Source organism: Carassius gibelio, chromosome A9 (assembly GCF_023724105.1).
Source record: "Carassius gibelio isolate Cgi1373 ecotype wild population from Czech Republic chromosome A9, carGib1.2-hapl.c, whole genome shotgun sequence".
Lineage (NCBI taxonomy): Eukaryota > Metazoa > Chordata > Actinopteri > Cypriniformes > Cyprinidae > Carassius > Carassius gibelio.
In genome coordinates this window covers 18245207-18267896 of record NC_068379.1, presented here as the reverse complement: position 1 = coordinate 18267896, position 22690 = coordinate 18245207, and the positions used below count along the sequence as shown (strand labels likewise).

General features: G+C 37.1%; 1 protein-coding gene across 11 annotated transcripts in view; it reads left to right on the top strand.

Moving 5' to 3' along the window:
- LOC128019832 (syntaxin-binding protein 5-like) overlaps positions 1-22690 on the top strand; it is a 135937-nt gene that overhangs the window by 105898 nt on the left and 7349 nt on the right. For 4 of the 11 annotated variants that reach the window (XM_052606103.1, XM_052606100.1, XM_052606102.1 and 1 more), the window contains 5 exons: positions 1407-1472; positions 5659-5763; positions 10574-10627; positions 14990-15172; positions 21847-21945. In XM_052606103.1, the coding sequence (XP_052462063.1) occupies positions 1407-1472; positions 5659-5763; positions 10574-10627; positions 14990-15172; positions 21847-21945 (507 nt within the window). The remainder of the gene's footprint in view (positions 1-1406; positions 1473-5658; positions 5764-10573; positions 10628-14989; positions 15173-21846; positions 21946-22690) is intronic. The other 7 variants (XM_052606109.1, XM_052606110.1, XM_052606108.1 and 4 more) reach the window with 4 other exon arrangements.

Genomic DNA, 22690 nt, shown 5'->3' with positions numbered 1-22690 from the left:
TTATATATTATTAAACAGGTTATGCATAAGAATCTTTTATCCAAAATAACTTACAAAAGAGGAAAAAATTACTCCAGAGTCAGTCACAATGCCAGGTTTATTGCACAATAATAATCAAGTGCTATTATAGATTATCAGCAATTGAACAAGATTTTAATGCGCATCTTTCTTATTAAATCTTTGTATTCCACCTCGTACTACACTTGATAGAGAATCACTTAAGACACTTTGCTGTAAACCTATTCCACATAATAATATTCAATAAAACTGTATGTTAACACGTAGGAGTTTGCTGCATGAATCCGTGAGTACGGTTTACAAATCCGAGGGAACGGATTGCGAAAGCGTGCGCACGGATTATGAATTCGTGGGTACGGATTCAAAAACCGAGGGTACGGTTTACAAAATCTAAGTGCACGGATTGGAAATTCGTGGGCACGGTTTGTTAATCCGTGGGCACGATTTGTTAAATCGAGTGAACAGTTTATGAATTCGTGAGTACGGTTTATAAACTGAGGGGACGGATTGCAAAACCGTCGCCACGGATTGATTTTTTTTTCTCCTACAGGTGACGTCCTGGGCTCCGTATACGGACATCACCGCAGCGAATGGTGCATTTACGTTATAGCCGCGGATATGAGACCTTACTCTGTAGTGGAAAACGCAGGTTTTAAGAACATGCTTAATGTAATTGAGCCCCATTACAATATTCCTTCACGAGCCCATTTCAGACAGACCGTAATTCCTGCTTTGTTCCAAAAAACATAAGCCCAAATAGAGAACCAATTGAGTAAAAACACACTCAATATAAAGAGTTATAGAGTTCCATATAAAAAGAGTTACATCTTTGTATTTGTTCATAACCACTACAACAATATTACATTTAATTTAAAAAAAAAATTTATAAGGAGCTATTTTTGTTTTATACAGTATGCTGCTAAGAAAACACCATAGAAGATGGGTAAAGAATAGCTCCATCATTGTTCAATGTAAAAAAAAAACACATACTTTGTTAGTTTTAATAAATAAAACATTTTTTAAAAAATCAAGGAAATTTATCTGCCAATTTTTTCTTTTTGCTGTATCTAAAACGTACCGAACCGTACCGAACCGAACCGTGACATCAGTGTATTGAACCGAACCGAACCGTGAATTTTGTGAACCGTTACACCCCTAATATATATATATATATATATATATATATGCACTTTTAAAGGTTTAAAATCTGTACGTTATGAAGATGTTTATACATCTTCCTTGCATTGCTCCAGGATCATGATATTGTCTCAGACCACATTGCTTGTCCTGGTGTTTTGATGCATGCCAATGTGTTTGGTGGTAATGGATCCCGGTGATTATTGTCATCTGCTTCTTCTTACTGTGCCTTCTATGTTCCTCCATGGCAGGTCTTACAGAGCTTTCTGATAATCAGGTGTCTTTGGACCTGGAGAGGAGCAAGTCACCCACCTCAGGTAACCATACCCACTCAAGACCGCACACATCTCTGATAGCTTCACAACCTCTGATAATCACGTGTACTTCTGTACTTCTATTTTTGATAGACATAAAAAGTGTATGTCATTTGGGAAAAAACCCTATTTAATTTTTAAAACTCCTACCATATAAACTCACACCCATGTATGACTACACCCACCTCTCATTGCCACCTCAGACTGATAATCACAACTATTCCTAGTTCTGGTAACCATATCCATGATTGGTTGCACCTACTTAATATAGCCACACCCTCTCATGATCACGCCCACCTCAAATAGCCATATCACCTTCGATAATCACACCTATTCCTAGTTCTGGTAACCATACCCATTGTTTTTCCACAACTACCCAATACATCCACACCCATCTCTAATAGCCACACCCCACAGGAAACATTGACGAGGGAGTGTTTGGGAAACCTGTTTGATACCAGTCATTATTTTTTTTAATTCCACTACTATCTGTGCAAATATCACACATTACAGCTTTAATGACAAAAACATAAAAATAATAACACACTTTAAAATAATAAAAATCATTCACACCTTCATCCTGCAGTTTTTCTCTTTTTGTTTTCTGTTCTCTTTTTTTCAGTTTCCCCACAGCACAGTTCTTCAGTCCCTGGAGGCTCTTTTTTTTCTGCTCTCATACCTCCAATGTCTTTGCTTCTTCTTTGTCTTTAAAGCCATCATAACCTGTGTAGAATTTTTATGAGGATATGATAATGTTTACAGAGTTTTACTCAATGTTTGCATCGCCTCAGTGGGAACATGATGACAACAACAGTGCTTGTCCTTGAGAATCTAAATAGAGCTCTCAATTTAGAAGAAGAATTTCAGTAAAGCTTTAATTTCTCGGGGGAATAAATTTTACATTGTGTCTTTTAAAGTTATTGTTGTTTAAAAAATCAAAGGCACATTTAGTGTGGTGTCTCAAGAATACAAAATTTGCTTTCTGTTTTTCTCTCTCTCACTTCACTCTCATGTCTCAGTGCAGTTGAAGCTTCTGCTTGTTTTCCCAGTTCCCAGCTCAGCGGGCAGCCTGAAAGATGGAAGTCGCTTGGGAAGGCAAGCTGAGGGCTGTAGCCTGACATTAGTAGTTTGAGAGATAGAAAGGAGACACAAGGTTTACTTTAAAAATGTGACTGTGTATGAAGCGTTTAAAGGAAAAATTCACCTTAAAATGAAAATGAGCAATTTCTTTCTTCTGTGAAAGACAGAAAAGAAGACATTTTGAAGAATGCCCATTTCTCACAGCAATGTCAAAAGTGTACATTTTGGGTGAACTGTTCTTTTAAGATCTCCAGCCTGTAGTGAAGCATAGGATTCACATGCGTGTGATTTTCTCTAGAATATTCTGTGGTAAAGAACTGGCTTTCAGAACAGTATCCTTTGTCTGTTTTTTTTTTTTTTCTGTGGGATTTGTTGCGCTGGCTTCAGGCTGCTGAGTAATTCAGATGTGTTTTTGTGGAAACAGCTATTATGAGTCAGGAAATGGTCTTCAATGATTGGCTGGGCAATTTAGTCAAAAATTGGATTGAGCTTCTGGGTTACAACCACTGAAGCATAAAAAGAGTTTGAAGGACTAGTAGAGAAAATATAAATACTGATGAGGAAGGAGAGTATGATTAAGAAAGCATTATTTGTGTGTGTATCTATCATAGTGTGTAAAATATAATAATTCATATTTTATAGAAAATACCAATAAATTAATGATTTATTTCGTAGTTGAAGAAGCATGATTCTAAAACTAATGTTTGAAAGTGAAAGTCAAGGAAACCAGAAAGAGTTCAGGAATCTAAGTCTCGACTCTGTTGTGCTATGTGATTTATGATTGGCTGCGTCAAATAAATGTTTGACGACACTGTTGTTATTTGACCTTTTGTTATTATTTATATCTCAGCTTTTTAGATGTGTGCTTTCGAAAGTAGCATTAAGCCAGAATAGATGAATAATGAATGGACGTCCACAAGGTTATGCGGAGGTTTCTGGTGCTGTTTTCATGCATTTGCTCAGGGTCACAAACCACTTCCTGTGCTAACATCACCTCAGTTGACATACAATGACACTGCTTTAGCTGCTCATGTATTTACTTTATCTGAAAAGGGTAGATTTTTTTTTTTTCTCTGAACTATATCTAATCTTTCTCTCATCTCATTTCTTGGTATTTATTCATATTATTGCTGACCTCACTCTCCCCTGCTCTCCATCAAGTTCAGTAATTGGGCTGCACTCCACATTGAAGTTCTCATAAGAGTTATCCCTCTCTGTCTAGTCCACTAGTTGTTGTTGTTGTTGTTTGTTATTTGTGCGGTTGTTGTTTTTGTCACCAGGGTTGAGGTGGGATGCTGAGACCCTGTTGATTGTGGCACATTGCCAGGTGGTTAATAAGATGAAATGTCAGCCATCGACTGTGACCAGTAAAGATATGTAAATAAATAAATAAATAAATAAATATATATATATATATACAGGCATATATATATAGGATCATTGATGGATAGGATTCATTGATTGATAGAAAATTTGAAGAACACTGTTGATTTGAGATCATTAGTAATTAGAACACTACTGATTTGAAATCTTGTAACATTATAAATGTTTAATCAATTTAATGCACTATTGTTGAATAATAATAATATTAATAACATACTGTGGCATATAAATTTGCCTTTTTGTTTGACCTGAGGTGTGGGGCACTTTTTAATAAAAATGAATAATAACCCTGTTTTTAGATACCAGCTGTGCCGTCAGCTTTTACTTTTATCTGTTATCATGGAAAGTCAAAGCACAAGCCAATGCAATGTAAGCTGATGCTGCAGCACAGACGGGTGAAACAATGTGGACAGTCCTGAGTTTATATCGACATCAAATAGCAAGAAACAGTAAATGCAAGCAAAATGAAGTTTTTGGACAGATAGGGCAGAGATTGTTCCAGAAAAGACTGAGGAAGTCCTTAATTGTTAAAGCAGATTAACCAGGAGTCCTGTGATACACTTGTCAGTCTCCCACAACAATGTTCTCTCATCTTTACTCTAGGCAGTCTGGCCTCAGTTCACACAGTAATCATGATTTATTTTCAGGTCGACACCTGCAGTGATTTGTGAGTCTTATGAATTCATCTTGTGTGATGAGGTTAAATGCAGGGAGAATCTCCACTGTTACTACTTGTGTGTGCTGCAATGCCCTCAGTAATTGTAGAGAGAGAGAAAAAAAAAAAAAAAACTTTTCAGTTGCGGTTAAAAAAAAATCTACCAGATATTTTCCAAGCTCAAGACTAGCTTTTCCAAGAAATTCTAATTGAACAAAAGTCAATACAATGGCGTGCCTAAGATTGCTCAAATGCTCTTTGACACTTAACACAGATTAAAAATCGTTCTCAAAATCACAACCAAATGCTACTTTAATTAAAACTGCTTGTGTTCAAACCTATAAAGAAGCATGTAAGCTGGACCAGACTAAAATATATATAATTTCTCTTAAATGTTTATCATATATATATATATATATATATTGTTTATTGTATTTTATATTTATTTTATATTAGCATTATATGTAAATAAATTACAAATTAAGGAAGAGTAAAACAATTTTACAACTGACAAGCCATTTCAGACATTTGCCCCTATTAAGTAAATATCTGTGCTTTCTGCCTGACCAAGATGAGTACATAATGAATTCATTTCAAATATTTGTTCATGTCCAAAACACCACGATGCCAACTGAAGCTACAGAATTGCAGAGGTGTTTAATTTGTGGTGGAATCCATTCATACAGAAATATAGATTAAGGACCCACAAGCCTTTTCTTGCAACTGTAATTTTTGTTTGATTGTTGTTTTTTGGGAGCTGCAGAAATTGTGTTGGTGCAGAACTCTAATCCAGCTTTTGACAAAATACTGTCTGAGATATCAAATGCTTTTGGCATATTGGTAGAAGAAAGAGGAATTGTTGAAAAAAATGAAAATTCCCATAAGATTTTGCCTTGTGAGGAACCTTGACATTTTTGAGTTAGGCAAAGCAGATTAATTTAATATTTCTTTTGTGTGATTTTCTCCTCTTTTACCATTCTGATATGAATCCCGATGACCTAAAACAAGCTGTTTGGCTGTACGTGATTGAGCCTGGTATGTGACAATGACTGTGTGATCTCTGATTTCCAGCACCCTACGCCCCTTCCCTCCATAATGACCCTCGAGGTACAGGGGAACCTGTGTCCAACCTTCGGTCCTGCCACTACAGTCCTGTGTTTTATCTGTTGGACAATGGTAAGACTGTGTCTGGACCCTTAAAAACACCCACACACACTAAGCCCATGGCTCATGTGCTTCTCCGTGTAAATCTGCGTGTGTGTGGGTGTTTGTTTGGGGGTTGCATGCTGCAGTAGAAGTAGCATCACGCTCATAGTGCCAAGCTCCATGCTGCTGAGGTGTAAGTGTAGGTGTGTGTGAGTGCGTATATGAGTATGTGTAAGTGTGCTTTACCTGTGGCTATTGTAGGCATGTGTGTGATTGAGGCATGGTAGTAGGTAGTATGTATTGTGTTGGTTGATGAAAGGATATTGGGAGTATAGCCCAGACAGAACATTGATCGTCCAATATGGTGAAATTACCAAATATTTTAACAATTAAATTAAGTCTGCATTCAACTTTTACCATTTGTAGTTTCCATTGGCTGACTTAACAGGATTATTTTTGGGCTAACCGAATTTCAAAATAAAATTCACTTCAGTGTGTATTGACATGATCATCACTCTTTTGTGTATTACACACAATTTACTAAATATAGACTTAAGAACTTCATTTTTATTAAGAAATTAAGAAAAAAACAACAAATGAAAAATATAAATAAAAATAATATATGAGAAAAATAATATAATTAACTGGGTAAGTGGATAATTCAGCAGCAAAAGTAACTCAACAAAAATGATTAGTTCACAATAAGTGTATAAAATCTGAACATTTAGAAAAAAAGAAAAACATTACTGGAGGTAAATATTTGTTTTTCATTAATGTATATTACAAGTAAATATAATTATATATAAATATATGCAATACATTAAATTAATTTATTTTACATTTATAGCACAGTAATGAGCCAGCGACATATGATAGATAAGACAGAATAAGAAAGTCTATTAACAGTCTTTCATTGTTTCATTGTGACCACTTGAATTATAGTGCACCTAAACTTTACGGTGCTTTATAATGTTTTTGTGCCTTTCGTGGGGATTAACTATAGCACAGAATAGTATTTGCACTATTGATATTCGTCTGACCAATACCTGATCCAGCAGAAAGTATGATGAAGATAGAAAGTCTGTAATAACTCCACAGAAGGTAAATCCAAACAGAGGGAAGGCTTGCAATACACATAACACTGGCGAGCAATTTATATACACAAGCAGACTAGTCTAATTAATGACACACACAGAATGACACAATTAACTCAATGTATGGAAATGGTGCAAAAGGAAAACAGAGTCCAAACCTAATGATCCTGTGACAGATCGTCTCCCCCTGGAAAGTGCAACCTTGCGCTGTAGAGAGAAGTTTGAGGTGGCGAGGAGGATGAGGAGATGACAGAAGGTGGATGAATGGATGGCAAAGGGCATGCATGCCAGAGAGATGCAGGAGGAGGTTCGGGAGGAAGACAACAAACACAATCCTGGCAATGATCGCCTGAGATGTAGGTAGGGATCCAGGGGCCAGAGGACGGGCTTTCTCGCAATGGCTCCTTTCATCATGGTGGGCTCTGGCTCTCCATCTGTGGTGGGCTCAGGCAGACACTTTGTGCAGAAGGGTAGTGACCGGCTGGGTCCTGGGTCTGAAGTGGTCCTGGAGACGTCTTCAACATTGGAGGAAACCACTACTCACTCCACATAGTCGACAAAACTCCCTCGAGAACCCTTTCTGGACAACTCTGCTCAAGTGGTGGTGTTCAGTCTGGCATGCAGGAACGTGCACAGGCAGTCATCCAGGAAGGTGGTCTGATTGGCGAGACTGAGGAATTCTTTAACATGCTCCTCAAGAGAGTGGTTTGCCTACTCAAGGTAGAGCAGGTGGATAGCAGCAAAGTGATCCATAGACTAAAAACAAACAACAAACACTGACAAAATGAAAAATAAACTGGGTAAATCACACCACTTAATTCACTTTATAGGTCAGGTCTTCTGTCACACTACTGAGTTGATAAACACACGCAAACATCACAATGAAGATAGGTAGTGTTCAATAAATCCACAGAAGGTGAATCCAAACACACACTTATTGAAAAACCAGGAGAACATTAACAAGACCTTTGTCGCAAAATATATTTGGTGATTTTATTGATTCCCTTTCTACCACAAAAAAAAAATTATGTAATAGTAGTAAATAGTAATGGTAATAGTAATATTAGGTTAACTTTGCACAGAATCGTATTGCTGCACTAATCAGCAAAATTTACACATTCATAGTGAAATATGGATGTTTAAGAAAATAAAATTAAATGCACCTTCAGCCCTATTGTATCCTACCATTTCATTTTTGCTTGTCAATGAGTATGATTAACAATATCAGTTATACGATGTAGCTTTTTTGCAAGATCTCACTGGCCTCATATTGTACATTGTGACAAACAAAATCTGCAAAAGAAAAAAACTGACCCCAAAGGCTATCAAGGGTTTTCCTTTGGACTTCAGTAGCTCCACCATCCATGCTTTTACTGCTTTTGTTTCTCTTTTGAAAATGAGCATGTGTGTGGCCTTAAGTTTTGACTCACTTAAAACAAAAACAAAAAAAACAACTAGGTCACAAAGGTCATTAAATTGGTGTTGCTAAGTAGTGAAATATTCTTTTGCCAGACAGAAATAAATTAATGTATTTTACAAGAGAGAAACATGCTAAATATTTAACATTTTATTTCAGCAAAAACAACACTGTGGCTGAAAATTCGAATGCATGTTTCTAAGAATTAAATTCCTCTGAATTCATTGTGGAGCCTGGCGTTGGCATCTTTACTCCTGAAGTATATCCGCCTCTATGAATGAGCGGAAGATGACGTGAGCTGAAAGCAAAGGAGTCAGTAATTCATGCAAATTGCAGTGCTGGATAGCAGAAGACATTTTTCGAGATGATTCCAAAAACAATCCCAAATTACCCTTCATCCGAGTCAGGCTCACAGAGGAGTCAATGGGATGGAAGCTCGGAACGCTCTAATGAGCAGCTAAAAGACTCCTGAAATTGTCCCCATGGAAAAAAACAATAATACAGGGTGGCCACTTGAGGTCTGATGTTGAAATCAGTGGATGCCAGCTGTTATATTTGCCGTTGTAGCTGTGCCACTGGATAACATTAACAAAAGATGTCCAACATGGGTTTATTCAGACAGAGATGGCTCTATAAACACAACATAAACACAGAATATAATTTGCAAAATGGCTTTAACATGCTGCTCTCATATCAACATATAGCCCACAATTCCTGTGGATCTTTCTTTCATGTTGCCTCACCCGGACATGTGTGGTCCACATCTAGGGCACAGGTTACTGATCCAGGAATTTGAATTACTGCCATTTCCAGGAGCTTTGTCTTACACTTAAATCTCCACATACCTGGAAGAGAAGACGGAAATAGAATACATATATAGATAGATAGATTATCCGTAGACCTTAAGTAGAGCTCATTATATTTAACTATATATTTAATTATTTTATTTATATCTGAGGTTTAAAAAAATACTGTGATTTAAATAAATTTATTTCTTTTTTCTTTCAGGAAACACACACACACACACACACATATATATACAGTGTATATGCAAATTGTTCCATACTGTGGAATGTTTTCAATTTTTTTGAAGTGATGATAAAAGTAGACATGAATTAAAAGCAATCAGATATGACCCATTCCATATTCCTGTTTCATTGGGAAATGGCAATACCAATTGTTCAATGTTTGGTTGGTTAGTATGATCCAGTTAGCAAGGGTTAGTTGGTGCCAAAAGTACACCATTTGGTCATAGACAAGTCATCTTCCATTAAAAATGATTTTTTTTTTTTTCAAATAATATAAAGTACTCATAAACGTGTAAAACGGTGGCCTTGCTCCAGCCAAGATAAATGGGAGTGCAAATGGATAGTTTTCTCCAGATAGACCTCCTTGATAAACATAGGAAAGCAAGTTGCAAGTTGCATTCATCAGATTATTTTTAGTGGAGACAGCTTTAGCACCATGTTGAAAAGGGAATAATCCCTGCCTACTTTAAAAATATTTATGTGGTGCTTAGGAGGAGAGTATTCTGCTCTGTGTGTTTTAGTGTTCAGGAGTACATCATATAAATAGAGGCTTTGAGAGACATTCTTTAGTATAACAAGCCTGGTTATCAAATTTATATGCTACATACCATTGGAAACTAATGATGAATTTGTATTTTGGATCCACTCATAAACACACACATATATATAATTATTATTGTTATTATTTATTTTTTATTTTTTTGTTAAATAAAATTTCAGCAGAAATCCAACCATATATTACACAGCTCAGTGTAGTACACGTAACCTTTGCGGTGCAAAATGCTTGCAAAATGCTTGCAAAATGTTGGCCTTACTTTGTTTATCTTTTTACACTTTCATTTGAACCTCTTTGTTCATGTTTTACTTGTGTATGCATGCATACACGTGATTGGTTTTTGTGTGATCTCTGTACAATACAGTACAATAGATCCAACCTGTTAAATTCTATTATTTAATATTACACTGTTTGATTAATTTATGTATTTTTCCCTGTCAACATGGAAGGAAATGGACATTTAAAAAATGGATTATGAGTTATACATTTGTACTTAGATGCATTCTGCATGCGTGCATTTGCTCTTCTAAAAACAGACAAATCTGTTTAGCTGGTGGCAGGATGCAATTAGGCATGACTGTCGAATGAAACATCAAATATCAGTGCGTACACCTGCATGTGTTACACTAAATTATTTCCTTTCTTTCTTTATTCAATTTTAATTTGAGTTGATCTCTTTATTTTGCCCTTTGATTTGTTTTCATAAATGCATTAATTGCACCTTTCTGTCCTATTCTTGTTTCAGTCAAAGGACCAGGCAGAAAGTTAAGTCTACCCACAGATCTTAAGACTGATCTTGGTACGGTAGGCCGAAAGAGAGCAGATCTTTTTCTTTATTCTTGCCTTCGATGCATCAGCTCTCTCTGTTTCCATCCTGTTGAGAATGACATGATGAAGCCCCTTGTCTTCGCATTTTAAAGTTCATATTTAATGCATTTTTATTCTTTCACTTTCTTCTCATCTGAATTCATGACGTGGCACAAAATTTTTCTCTTCACATCTCTGCGTGTGGCCTTTATTATAATTATTATTATGCTTCTCAATGTACATTTTGCAAGTGTTTACAAAGGTGGTTTGTTCAACACTCATTTTTAAGTTGAGAAACGGTATCATTCTGAAATCTTGCTCTTTCGCAACTGGTTCATTCTTCACGGCTTAAAGGTCTTGCTCCATCGTAATTGGGTCATTCTATACCTCAGAACATGCTCTAACACTTTTGGACCATTCGCTAACTCTGTGAAAGCCTGCTCATTTGTGATTGGACCATCTACCTCTGAACAAAATGCACTAATGTAATGAGACCATTCTCTGCAAATGAGCTTGCCTCATCGTGACTTGGTTTCATTCTTCAACCTTTAACGGAAATACTCAAAATTGTCTCACTCTGTCTCTTTTGCTGAGATTCTTTCCTTGTTCTCTTTTTTCTTTTTCTTCCCTCTGGCTTTTTTTTTTCATGCTAGGCTGTAACTAACACACCTCTCGCTGAGGGCGGAACAATTTCCTCTCCAATTTCCTTTGCCAAACTTGACCTAATGTGTAATAATGAAAGTGTTCCTTCAACAGGTCAAGCTGTCTAGCATTACAAAGGAAAACAGACCATCTGGGCCATGAGTGATTACACTTTTTTCTAATCCTCGAAGGTTTTGATTTGTGCTTGAAAAATATTAAAAAGTGCAGTAGCCTCGGGTCATTTAGTAATATGAAAAGGTATTGAAGGTTTATGCCATAAAAAATCAGTAGTTATTAAAAGCCGATTTTTGATTTTTGTGTGAGTGTAATGTATGTGTGTGTGACTGAGATAGAGATCTAGTGCGTATCTACAGTAGTTACTATTGAAAGCAATATTTTCTAGTCAACTACCCTCAGTTTGGATCTTTTCATGGACTTAGAAACACATTTAGAAACCATGGGCGTAGGTTTGGTCTCAGCTTTGGTGGGGACACCCCGGGTGACTCTCTTGTAAGATACAAGTGATTTAATGGTGATTTCCATTCCATTTTCCATTTCAGACTGTTGGCAATACAGAATATCACAATACAGAAGTTAATCTACTTCATCTCATTATATTGTATCCAGACCCCGATATACCATCCATCCTGTATACTGTCCCTAAACAGTTAGTATAACTGTATAATCTCAAAAATGCACTCTCAAAAAATAAAAATAAAAACCTGAGACTGTGTAATGCTAAACAAACAAACGTTTTATTAACATAAATTATTATATACATTAGTATTTACACTAACAAAAAATACTCTGCCACAAGGAAACAAATCTAAATAAATAAATATAATAACCTTTTTCTATTATAACCACTATTTACCCTCCAGTACACTCACGTTTATGTTGACTGCAAGATTCTAAGTGAAGGTACAGGCTTATTGATATTCAGTTACTTGCTAACGTAGTATTCTATCATCCTGGGTAACACATACTATCACCAGTCAATACTATTTTCCACAGTAGAATCTACATTTGAAAGCCTGGTCAGTCACTACTGCTAGTTTACTTGTGTGGCTAGCTAGTTATTTTGACTACTTAACGTTACACTCTGACTCTGCTTTATGAAAAAGCTTCTTACTGTACGTCCCCTTTTTTCTTCTTGGGTGGCATCTACAAAGTACAAAAAGGGGCAAAAAACTGAATATTAAAATGTTTTTACTGGCCTTTGTATGTGGCACAGAGACAGCCCTGGTAACTTACCGTCGGCCGTCGTCAACATGCGCGCGCGCACGCACACACACACCACCCGCTCGCTGCTAGTGCAAGCACAAAAGTAGTCCCGGCCCGCGCGTGTAGCCTGTCAGATACCCCGCCGCCAATCAAATTACGGCATTTCTTGTACTGTCGTCGTGGCCATTAGAATCGATCCAAATAGAGGGGCAAAAATACAAATAGCAGGAGCGTGCTAAATATTGGTGGGGACAAATTTGTCATCTCAAAATATTGATAGGGACTAGTACCTAGCATCCCCCCATAAACCTACGCCCATGTTAGAAACACTTACCCTGGTGCAGGCCAGGGAAAACAAATGTAAAGACGTCTGCGGACTGGGCTCTGATTTTGGAGCTTTCTCATCCTGACTCTCTAAGATGATGTTCTCCGACTATCATCAACAGAATATGAGTCGTGCAGGAAAATCACCTGAAGATACTGTGTTCCATCCAAAGCTACCATATTAAATTGGATTTTAGTTAGTGTCATGAGAGTTATTGAAAAATGTTCTACAATAATTGTCTACAATATTTTTACTGTATCATTCATAACGTTCTGGTTGGTAAGATTTATTTAATGACTAAGAAGAAGTCTCTTGCGCTCACCAAAGGTGCATTTATTTGATTACAAGTACAGTATGAAAAAGGAAAATTGTTGAAATGTTATTACAATTGAAATGAAATGTTTTCAATTGTAATATATTTCCTGTGATAGCACAGCTGAATTTCCAGCAGCCTGCATTATTCCAGTCTTCATTGACCCATGATCCTTCAGATATCATTCTAACATGCAGACTTTAGTCCATGATACATTGTATATATAAAATATTACTGACAGCAAACTTTTAAATGTTAGTGTATAACTTATACACTATAACATTTTGCTTATATAAGAAAATATGAACTAACAAATGTAGTCTTTAAAATAATGATTTAAGTTTCTCAAAAGTACTACAGATGGTGTTCATAATAATGCTTTGTTTCACCATGAGTCAGTCTCAAAGTTTTGGTTGCCAAGTCTACAGTGCTATATAAAAATGAAATCCCACTGATATGAAATGACAGCAGACAGTAGTGGATTTGGGTGGCTGTGTTGGCATGACAATGATTGATAGATATAAAATGGAGGGAGGGAACTATACAGCTAGAATGTCAAAACAGTCAGGAGTCAATCAAAACCAAGAGGATACTGTGGTAGATATAAACAAGTTGACTGAAACTGAGAAGTTCTGGCTTCAGGATGCCTCTCTCAGGCAGACGATTTGATCCATGTAGTGTTGTTTTTGGCGGCCTGTTTTAATTTTAGTTTTAGTCTAGTCTTTGTGTGAAGCTGTCATTTTAGTTTTTATTAGTTTTTGTCATGTTTATACTGTTTTTAGTCTAGCCAGGTTTCAGTCAACTAAAATCTGAGCATTTAAGTCTTATTTTAGTCAGAAATATCCATGACTATTTTCGTCTAGTTTTAGTCAATGAAACTTGTAGTGAGACACAGGAAACAGATATACTGCAGAACAATAATAATAACACGACTAAATGAGACAAAATAATGTTATAACATTTTGTTTAGTCATTTTAACATTTTAACATAGTTTTTATTTTGTAAAACACATTTAGTCTTGTTTTTATTCATCGACAATATTGCATTATAATCACAGACCAGCATTTACGTTGCGCCTCGTCCCGTTTTCATCGTTTTGATAAAGGTTCGTTGACCACGATATTTAGTCATAATTTTTGTGGACGAAAGCAACACTTGATCTAGGTGTGTTGGAGGTATTACTGAAAAATGTGCTGTTTTAGATGCAGGGAATTTGAATCTGGGTCTTTTCCTGAATTAGCAATCAGACCTCCCTCAACTTCTTGCATAAACAGACTGCAGATGGAAGCTTCTGTTTTTCTGTAAAATCAAGTCCTCCACCTTCGTTCTTTCAAGTGTCTGAGTTGAGAAAGAATGAGAAAGCCTCTCTGAATCCTTAATTTTTTGAACAGCTGCCATTATATGCAACCTTACTTTCCTTTTCCATGTTCTTTCTCTTGTCCCTTTTCATTTTTCCTTTTTTATTTTTACTCTTTTTCCAGTTTGTTTTATTTGTTTCTTTTTCTTTTCCATTTGTATTTCCTTTTTTCTTTACACTTCCCTTTTCCACATCTCCTTTCCCTGTCCTCCATTTTTTTCCTCCCCCATTTCTTCCCTTTTTTCATTCCATTTTCATTTTCCATTCCATTTTCCTTTTCATTTTTCCTTAAAAAATTCCTTTAATTCTGGCTGATTAGAACTGCTATTATATGACTGCTTCCTCTTACTGTTAACGCTTCTCTCTCCTCTCTAATGCTTCTCTCTCATTGTTTTCATCCCACTGCCCTCTTCAACACTTTTTCTCTCACACACACTCTTATTTTTCTAATTCCATTTGGCTTTCTTGCTAATGCTATGCACGTTGTTACAGATCATGTGAATGGACATTGCACTAGCCCCACCTCCCAGCCCTGTCTGACTGGGAGAGCCAGAGTCCCAGGGGGCCCTGAAGGGCCACGCCTCGCCCGCAGGGGGCCCGGCCGACCGCCCTTCCGCAAGGCCCAGTCCGCCGCATGCATGGAGGTCTCTTTGCCTGTGTCCTCCCTCACCGAAGGTGTGTGCTTGTTCTCCAGCTCCTATATCCCTTTAATCCATTTACCCTTTTTTCTTGTATTCCACCACTGCCCTATCCCACTTATGCATGATTAACACTCATCAAGGGATACAAGGAGAAGGGTATGAGTTTTTATTGCTGTGTTTTCTGATGCTCTGATTTCACTACCTTTTCTTTGGTTTTATAGTTTTTTCCCCCACTTTTTTGGAAGGATTGATGATTTCTTAAGCCCTATCATGCCACACAGGAAGCATATCCCTTTTCCACTTAGCCCGTGCTCGACCAGGGGACCTGTGAATCTCTTCCAGCACCAGAGCTACATTTAAGAGCTGAACAATGCTATAACTACCCACAAACAAATATAGAGCATCATTGTCTCTTTTTTTTTTTTTAGTCTTAAACAGATAATGCCCTTAAAAAGAAAAATCCTTTGATCATTGACTCACCCTCATGTTGTTCAAAACCCATCCAAACTTCCCTCTGAGAAGCAATGCAAAATGGTCGATACTGACAAATCAGTCACCAATCAGTGTCAATGCAACCTTTTTTATTTATTTTTTTGCCATGCAAGAAAAGTCACTAGTATGGCAGCATAAACTCAAGATGTGACAGAATTCACATACTGTGCTTGTTCCCTTTAAGAATGTTACAGAAAGTTGTGTGTTGAGGGGGGTTCCCCTCTAAGAGATCAATGCTTGTGTTTTAGTTGAATTGCATCTAAATGGTTCAGCTGGTCCACGACTTTGTGGATCCAATTTCAATGTTTCCTGTGTTCATTTAAACACACTAACTCCTACATATGGTCACCCTGATGCTCCTGAATGTCAGAGTTTCTTGTTGTTGTGATTTGACTAGATGATGGCCAAAGCAGTCACTCTCAAGGTACCAGATTTTTAGGAACACTAAGCTGCAAGTGTGGTTTCCCCAAGCAGAGACACAGTTTGCGTGTCTGGGTCACTACATGATTGCTTGAATATATACACAGTCACTGTAGAAATTGTATAAAAAAGCTGTGAACTGGCTGAATCACCTTAATGCACTCCAACCAAAATGCAAGCATAGATTTCCCACCTCAACACTCAACATTTTTGAAAGGGAAACTTGCCTCAAAAGCACTTCTTTAGGTATATGCTGCCACACTGGTGACTGCAGCAGTAAATCTTCTTAAATTATCTTTTTTTGTGTTTCAAGGGGGGAAAAGTCATATAGCTTTGGAACTACAATTGGCTCTGGCACTGGCACCATGTTGGTGGAAAAGGGTTAACCGGGTATCTTATGCACCAATTACCATATTTGCTGACATTTTGGTGGAAAGTTTTTGTGATCTCATAAAAGGTTTGTGTTATAAACTTTAATTATACTTCCATTTATCCATTTAAAGAATTTATTTACTAAAAATCCCATTTATCCTGATTAAAATCAATTATGATGATATTATTTTATTAACCAGTCTTTCAAAAGGCATCAAAAGTAAAAGAAAGAAAGAAAGAAAGAAAGAAAGAAACCTTTCAAAGTGTGACTCACAAAAACTACTCTGCTTTTCAAGCTTTGGGGATCTTCAGTCCCTTTTATGTTTGAGACTGTATTTGTGCTTCAAACATGGAGGCTGAGGCAGACACTGCTGTGAGCCTAATTATACTTTCTGCTTTTAATGCTTTTAATTAATACCTCTACACATAGTAGTTTGACAGGTGGGTTGATGATGTGAATTAAAAAAAATTAATGTAGGCAGTCTCTTAGCAAGCTTAGGTTGGAGTTTACAGAACGATTATGAGTGTGGACTTATTTCTCTTCATGCATCTTTCTTAATGTGAATTGATTGCAGCTGTTTCCTTCGGATCATTAGAAGGGAATTTACCAAATTAAATACATGGACAATCCAATTAACATGACACGTTTCTAGAAAACACATCATCAGAATGTGTGTGTATGTTCAAATGTTTGTTCTCATCACCTCCATGTTTAAATGTTGGAGTGTGTGATAAAAGAGCCATGCTTTGAAGGGGTCATATCACACTCTCAGAAAAAAAGGTACAAAAGCTGTCACTGTTGCGGTACCTTTTCAAAAGGCACACCTTTATACCTAAACAGTCCATATTGGTACCTTAAAGGTACATATTATTACCTAAAGTGTACATATTACATATTACATTTACATTTAGTCATTTAGCAGACGCTTTTATGCAAGGTGACTTACAAATGAGGACAATGGAAACAATAAAATACAACAAAAGAGCAAAAAATAAGTGCTATAACAAGTCCCAGTTAGCTTAAACGCAGTACATGTAGCAAGGGCTTTTAAATAATATAATAAATAAAAAGAAAACAGATAAATATATAGAACAGATATTAGTACCTAAAAGGTACTTTTTTTTTTTTTTTTTTTGAGAGTGCATGAAAAAAACAATGGATCTCTTTCCCATCTTTCTCTTCCTGCTGCTCTCCATATCCTTGAATGTCAGGATAAAACATATTATTATTATTATATTTAAGTCCATTACATATATATTTGTGTGTGTGTGTGTGTGTGTGTGTGTGTGTGTGTGTGTGTGTGTGTGTGTGTGTGTGTGTGTGCGATATGACTCCTTTAACTGTTATCATGCGCTTGCACACAGGCAAATGTGACTTCTGTATGCCTTTATCTCATGTCAATTCTTTGTCCTTGTCAGTCATATATGTCCCTATAGCAGATGTCTTGTTCATATTAGCGTGGTCTGTAGAGCGGTAACACGTCACTTAGATCATATCCTTGCATGGGCAGCGACTTCCTGTCATTCACTAATCCAATCGCAGCGATAGGCAGTGTCTCCTCTTGTGCCATCATCTGTGTCCATAATCCTGTTTACGTGAAGGACGCCAACCAGGACAACCAGCCCAAGTCCAAAAGCAGAGTACACATAGTGTCACAGAGTTCGTAAGGGTTTCACAGTGGCTGGATGGTTCCCAGAATGACAATGATATTGCCTTTTTAACCTTATATTCTATATGTGATTTAATTTTTGAGAAAAAAAATGTTGTGATTGCTCACAAGCTAGTAAAAACACCTCCCGGTCACCCCCTTTTCTTTCTTTTTATTTCCACCTGGACATTTTAACAGTACTGAAATCTCAATATTCATCTTTGAAACTCTTCTGCACAAACTCGGCTTGAATTTTTTTAATTGAATAATGTTGCGAAATTCATATCTTTCTAGATATAGACATGGCTTTTTTTTTTTTTTACCCACTTGGGGAGACACTTGTCCGTTAGAGGACTGCCTACTGCTTCTTTGGTCTCAACGCATGGCGTGCGTCCCTATCGCTACGATAACAGGCATGTGGTGTCGCAGTGGGGTCGCTGGGATAATTAAAGGTCAATTAGCAGCAAGGAGAGCCAGGCCGTCACTAATGAGACACACTACAGGAAGAGAGAGCTGCGGGAATTTGGGAAACACAGTCTCATGTAAACAGCATTAAGGGTGTAAAGACACACACAGACACATACCTGATGTAAGCAAAATGTTAGAAAATAAGCACAGTTACAGATATTTAAGTCAGTGGATAAAAGGTAGTAGATGGGACTTTAAATCATCCCAATGTCTTCTTGAAATCCCATTATCCCATTAAAATGTACTGAGTCACATCCCATTTATCAAAAAGATTCATTCAAGAGTTTTTTTTTTTTCTGCAACTTATATCATAAAGGACATTGTGACGATTAGTGGGCATCTTTTTGTCAGTTTAATCATTCAATCACACACTCAGTTGATTTGTTTAACATGAATAATTTGTTGAAATACATAATTTGTAAAAAAAAGAAAAAAAAAAGTTATACACCATATTCAATTGTACACGGGAAAAAACAAGGTAGTGTGAGATAGACTACAGTGTTTACGATGGCATGCGCTGCATATTACATGCAATTTCCATAACTCAAAACTTTCAAACACTTTCATGGCTTTTTTTGTCTACTGGAAGACTTTTTGAAAGATGTTTCTTCTTTTTGTAGAAGTTGTTAGCTGAACAATTTGTAAGCTGGTAAACAAAAGTACAATCCATTGAAAACACTGTACTCTTGTTTTCATTGTTGTCAGAAATTAAATATGGCGCTGACTTAGGTCTAGTCTATGCAACATTTATGTGTATATATAGACACTATAAACACAGAGGAATCCATCAGACAGAAAAAAAAAAAAAAAAAAAAACTTATTTCCACAGAATCGTTTGACTGTCCCACAGAGAGAGGGTGTTGTTGGTGTTTCTAATAACAGGTGTGTCATTTGGCTCCCCTGCAGTGATTGACAGTCAGTAACTTCAGCAAAAGAGTCCCAGAGAGAGCGAGAACGAGCGAGCAGATCTGTTCTGTCACCCAACTATGTCATGAAATATTCACACTAATAGGCTAACAGGATGGAAACAACTAATTATATTCACAGTCCCCGCAGATTCATGAGCCGTCAGTAGAATAGGTCAATTTGTGTGTCTTCCCACAAAGTTATATGTGATTTTGTGTAAACATTTTGCACTGTGTGAGATTGAAATTTGTGGGTTTGTGTTCTGTTTGCTTTGTGTTATGTTGTTTGGGAAATGAATGCTGTGAGACATCAGTGTCCAATTTTGGTCAGTTTTAATGGGGTGGAGACTCCCCAGAAATGAAAATTCTGTCATCATTTATTCACCTTCATGTCATTTCAAACCTTTTAGACTTGGTATCTTCTGTTGAAAATAAAATAAGATGTTTTGAAGAATGTTAATGCTGCTGTAAACTTTGTGAAGGCACACAGTGAAATGTTCCAGAAATGTTAACAAATCTCTATACTGTAGAAGTATACATACATATCATATTGTGTGCAAAAGTGATGCAATGTGACGCAAGGCGCAGCGCAAGTGTGTTTGCTAGTTTCAGTCCTGCGCCATTTGCATTTTCCCATCCAGCGCCAACGTCGTTTAATTAGCCAATGCATTTGCGCTCATTTTTGCGCCCATGAGCATGCTGGTCCAAAAAAAGAAGTGTGTTCAGGCACATTGCTCAAAGCTGGTCTTAAGTCTGCTACAATGTTTTTTCTTTGTTATTTAAAGAGCGTACACGCTGCTTATTAAACACAGGGATGAACAGCAGCACACAAACATGCCAAATATAAAAAATTCAAGGATTGCAATGCTTGAGATTTTTTTGTAGGCAAAAAAATAAAATAATATATATATGCCTATTCATAATGGATAGTCATCGCATGTATCAGAATTAGGCTATCTTTTTGCTCGCACACGAGCAGCTACATTTCATCTCGCAGACGCGCTTGCCAAATTCCGCCTTGTAAGTAGCAAATCCGTCATGGCACGAGCGCAACTGGCTCTTAAAGGGAATGGAAGATGAGACTCTGATTGGTTTAGTGCACGTTATGCCCAAAAAACACCCATTACTCATTAAGAGAATAGGGACAACCCATTTAGACTATGCGCCTGGGAACGCCAACCATTTTTCCGTCGTTAAAATAGCAAAAGTGGATTTGGACACGCCCTGAGTGCACCTGCGCCTTGAGCTTTACACTTTACATTTAGATCGATAAAATAGGGCCGTTTTACTCTAAATGACATTGGATTTACAAGTTGTGTCAAAGAGTGATTTGTTTAGTGTTTTTGTGACCACGCATGTGCAACATCCTGTCTTTCAGGACTCAGAAGGTGAACTAATCATTTCTGTTTCCTGTATTGGGAATAGAAATGATTGGTAAACCTCTCAAGTCTTCTGGTCCTAGTCCTTCATTTTTTATCACATGAAAGCTGCATAGGCAATGCAAAGGAAACAGAAATGGTTCAATGGGTGACTACAATACTTTACTGTGACTATGATATTTTAGGTTCTGCTTAGAAGAAACAAGCTCCCAGAATATAAACAACTCAGACAAAAAGACACAGTTGAGTAGCAATTTAATCCTTTCTCATAATTTGTCTTTGGCTGGTATTATGTGTTTCTCATTTGGAATGGTCACAGTTGACATAAGTAGATGTGTTGGAGAAATTTGGCTACTGGAAATGTAACATTTTTGTTATTTTTAATAACTCTCCTCATCTGAATGAAATGACTTAAATAAAGATTTGTTCATTTTGCTGAACGAGATTCAAAGATCTCAGTCAGGAAAAAGATCAGATCTTTCCATAACTAATACACTATATTACAAGTTTTTTTTTTATATTTTGAAGCCAGTTTTACAGGTTTGGACTCACATGAGGGTAAGTAAATGATGACAGAAATTTCATTTTTGAGTGAATTGTCCCATTAATTATTGTGATCACAAACACACCTATCCTAGAAAAAAAAAAAAAAAAAAAAACTATCACAGCCAAGAAAGGATTTCATTCTGTCTCAGTTTTCAGTTTTTTCTTCCGAATCTACTGACAAGTTGTGGACAGGTAGTAGACAAAAAAAAGTATTGACCTGTCAGGACCCTTTCTTTCTTACTTTCTTGCATATTGGTTTATCAGTTTTCTCTTTCTCTTTTTCTGTCACTCTCTGTATGCCGTGATGTCCTGGTCATGTCTTTTTTTGTGTTTTGGTATACGTCTGATATTGGTGTCCATGTTTGTGTCATTTTGTATGTCGTGGGCGTGGATCTTTATATTTATGTGTGTGATTGTGGCCGTTCGGGTGTCGTGTGTGTGTGTGTGTGTGTGTGTGTGCATTCGTTCAATGGATAGGGTATCCGTCCCGACGAGCCATGCTGCAGCAGTTACATGGAGTCAGTATGTACTCCCATGATGAGCAACACATCACCACCTACTCCTGGAGCGAGAGAGGTAAGGAGGGTCTTTTTGAGGGTCACAAGGACCACTCACCCTGTAGCGTCACGTCTCACTCTGTCCTGTCGTGTCGCTTAGTTGCTTGGTCAGAACCCCTCTCTCGTCACGTTTAATGATGTTCAGAGCCTTCACCATGCTCTTCATCTTCAGGTTGGGATTTACACCGTAGTTGCTTGCAGCTGAACATTACAATGATGTCTGCCTTGTGTTTCACACCAGCCTCTGTCAATCTTCAGTGCTGTTGGCTTGTAGTCGTCTGTCCGTCCCACGCACTGTGACATCTCCGAGACACAGTTTAAATCTAGTCCTGGACTTTATATGATTAAAAAAAAAAGTGATCTGTCCAAGGCGAGGCTTAACCTGTATCAGGAAAACACTTTCTGAATGTCAATGTCTAAGGGAGAGCTAATGATTCTGTCAGTATTACCAATCATTAATGTTGTCATCAATGTAGGTGAATGTTGTGAGGTCATTCTTAAATCAAATTTCTTTCTGTAATGGTAAGGGTTCAAACTCGGGGATAGTGTACATAGAACAGTAAGGTGTGCTGTCATGACCGTGATGCTGGTTTTGTTTCATGCACATGTGTAGTAAGGAGAAAAGGGACCTTTACCAGGCCATGGGAATTATTCTCAAGAAACAATGTTTGTGCCAGAAGATAAGTTAATTTCTTTGCTTGTGCATTTATTCATTCAAAGCTTATATAATTAACCGAAATCCTAACATTCTTACAGATTCAAAG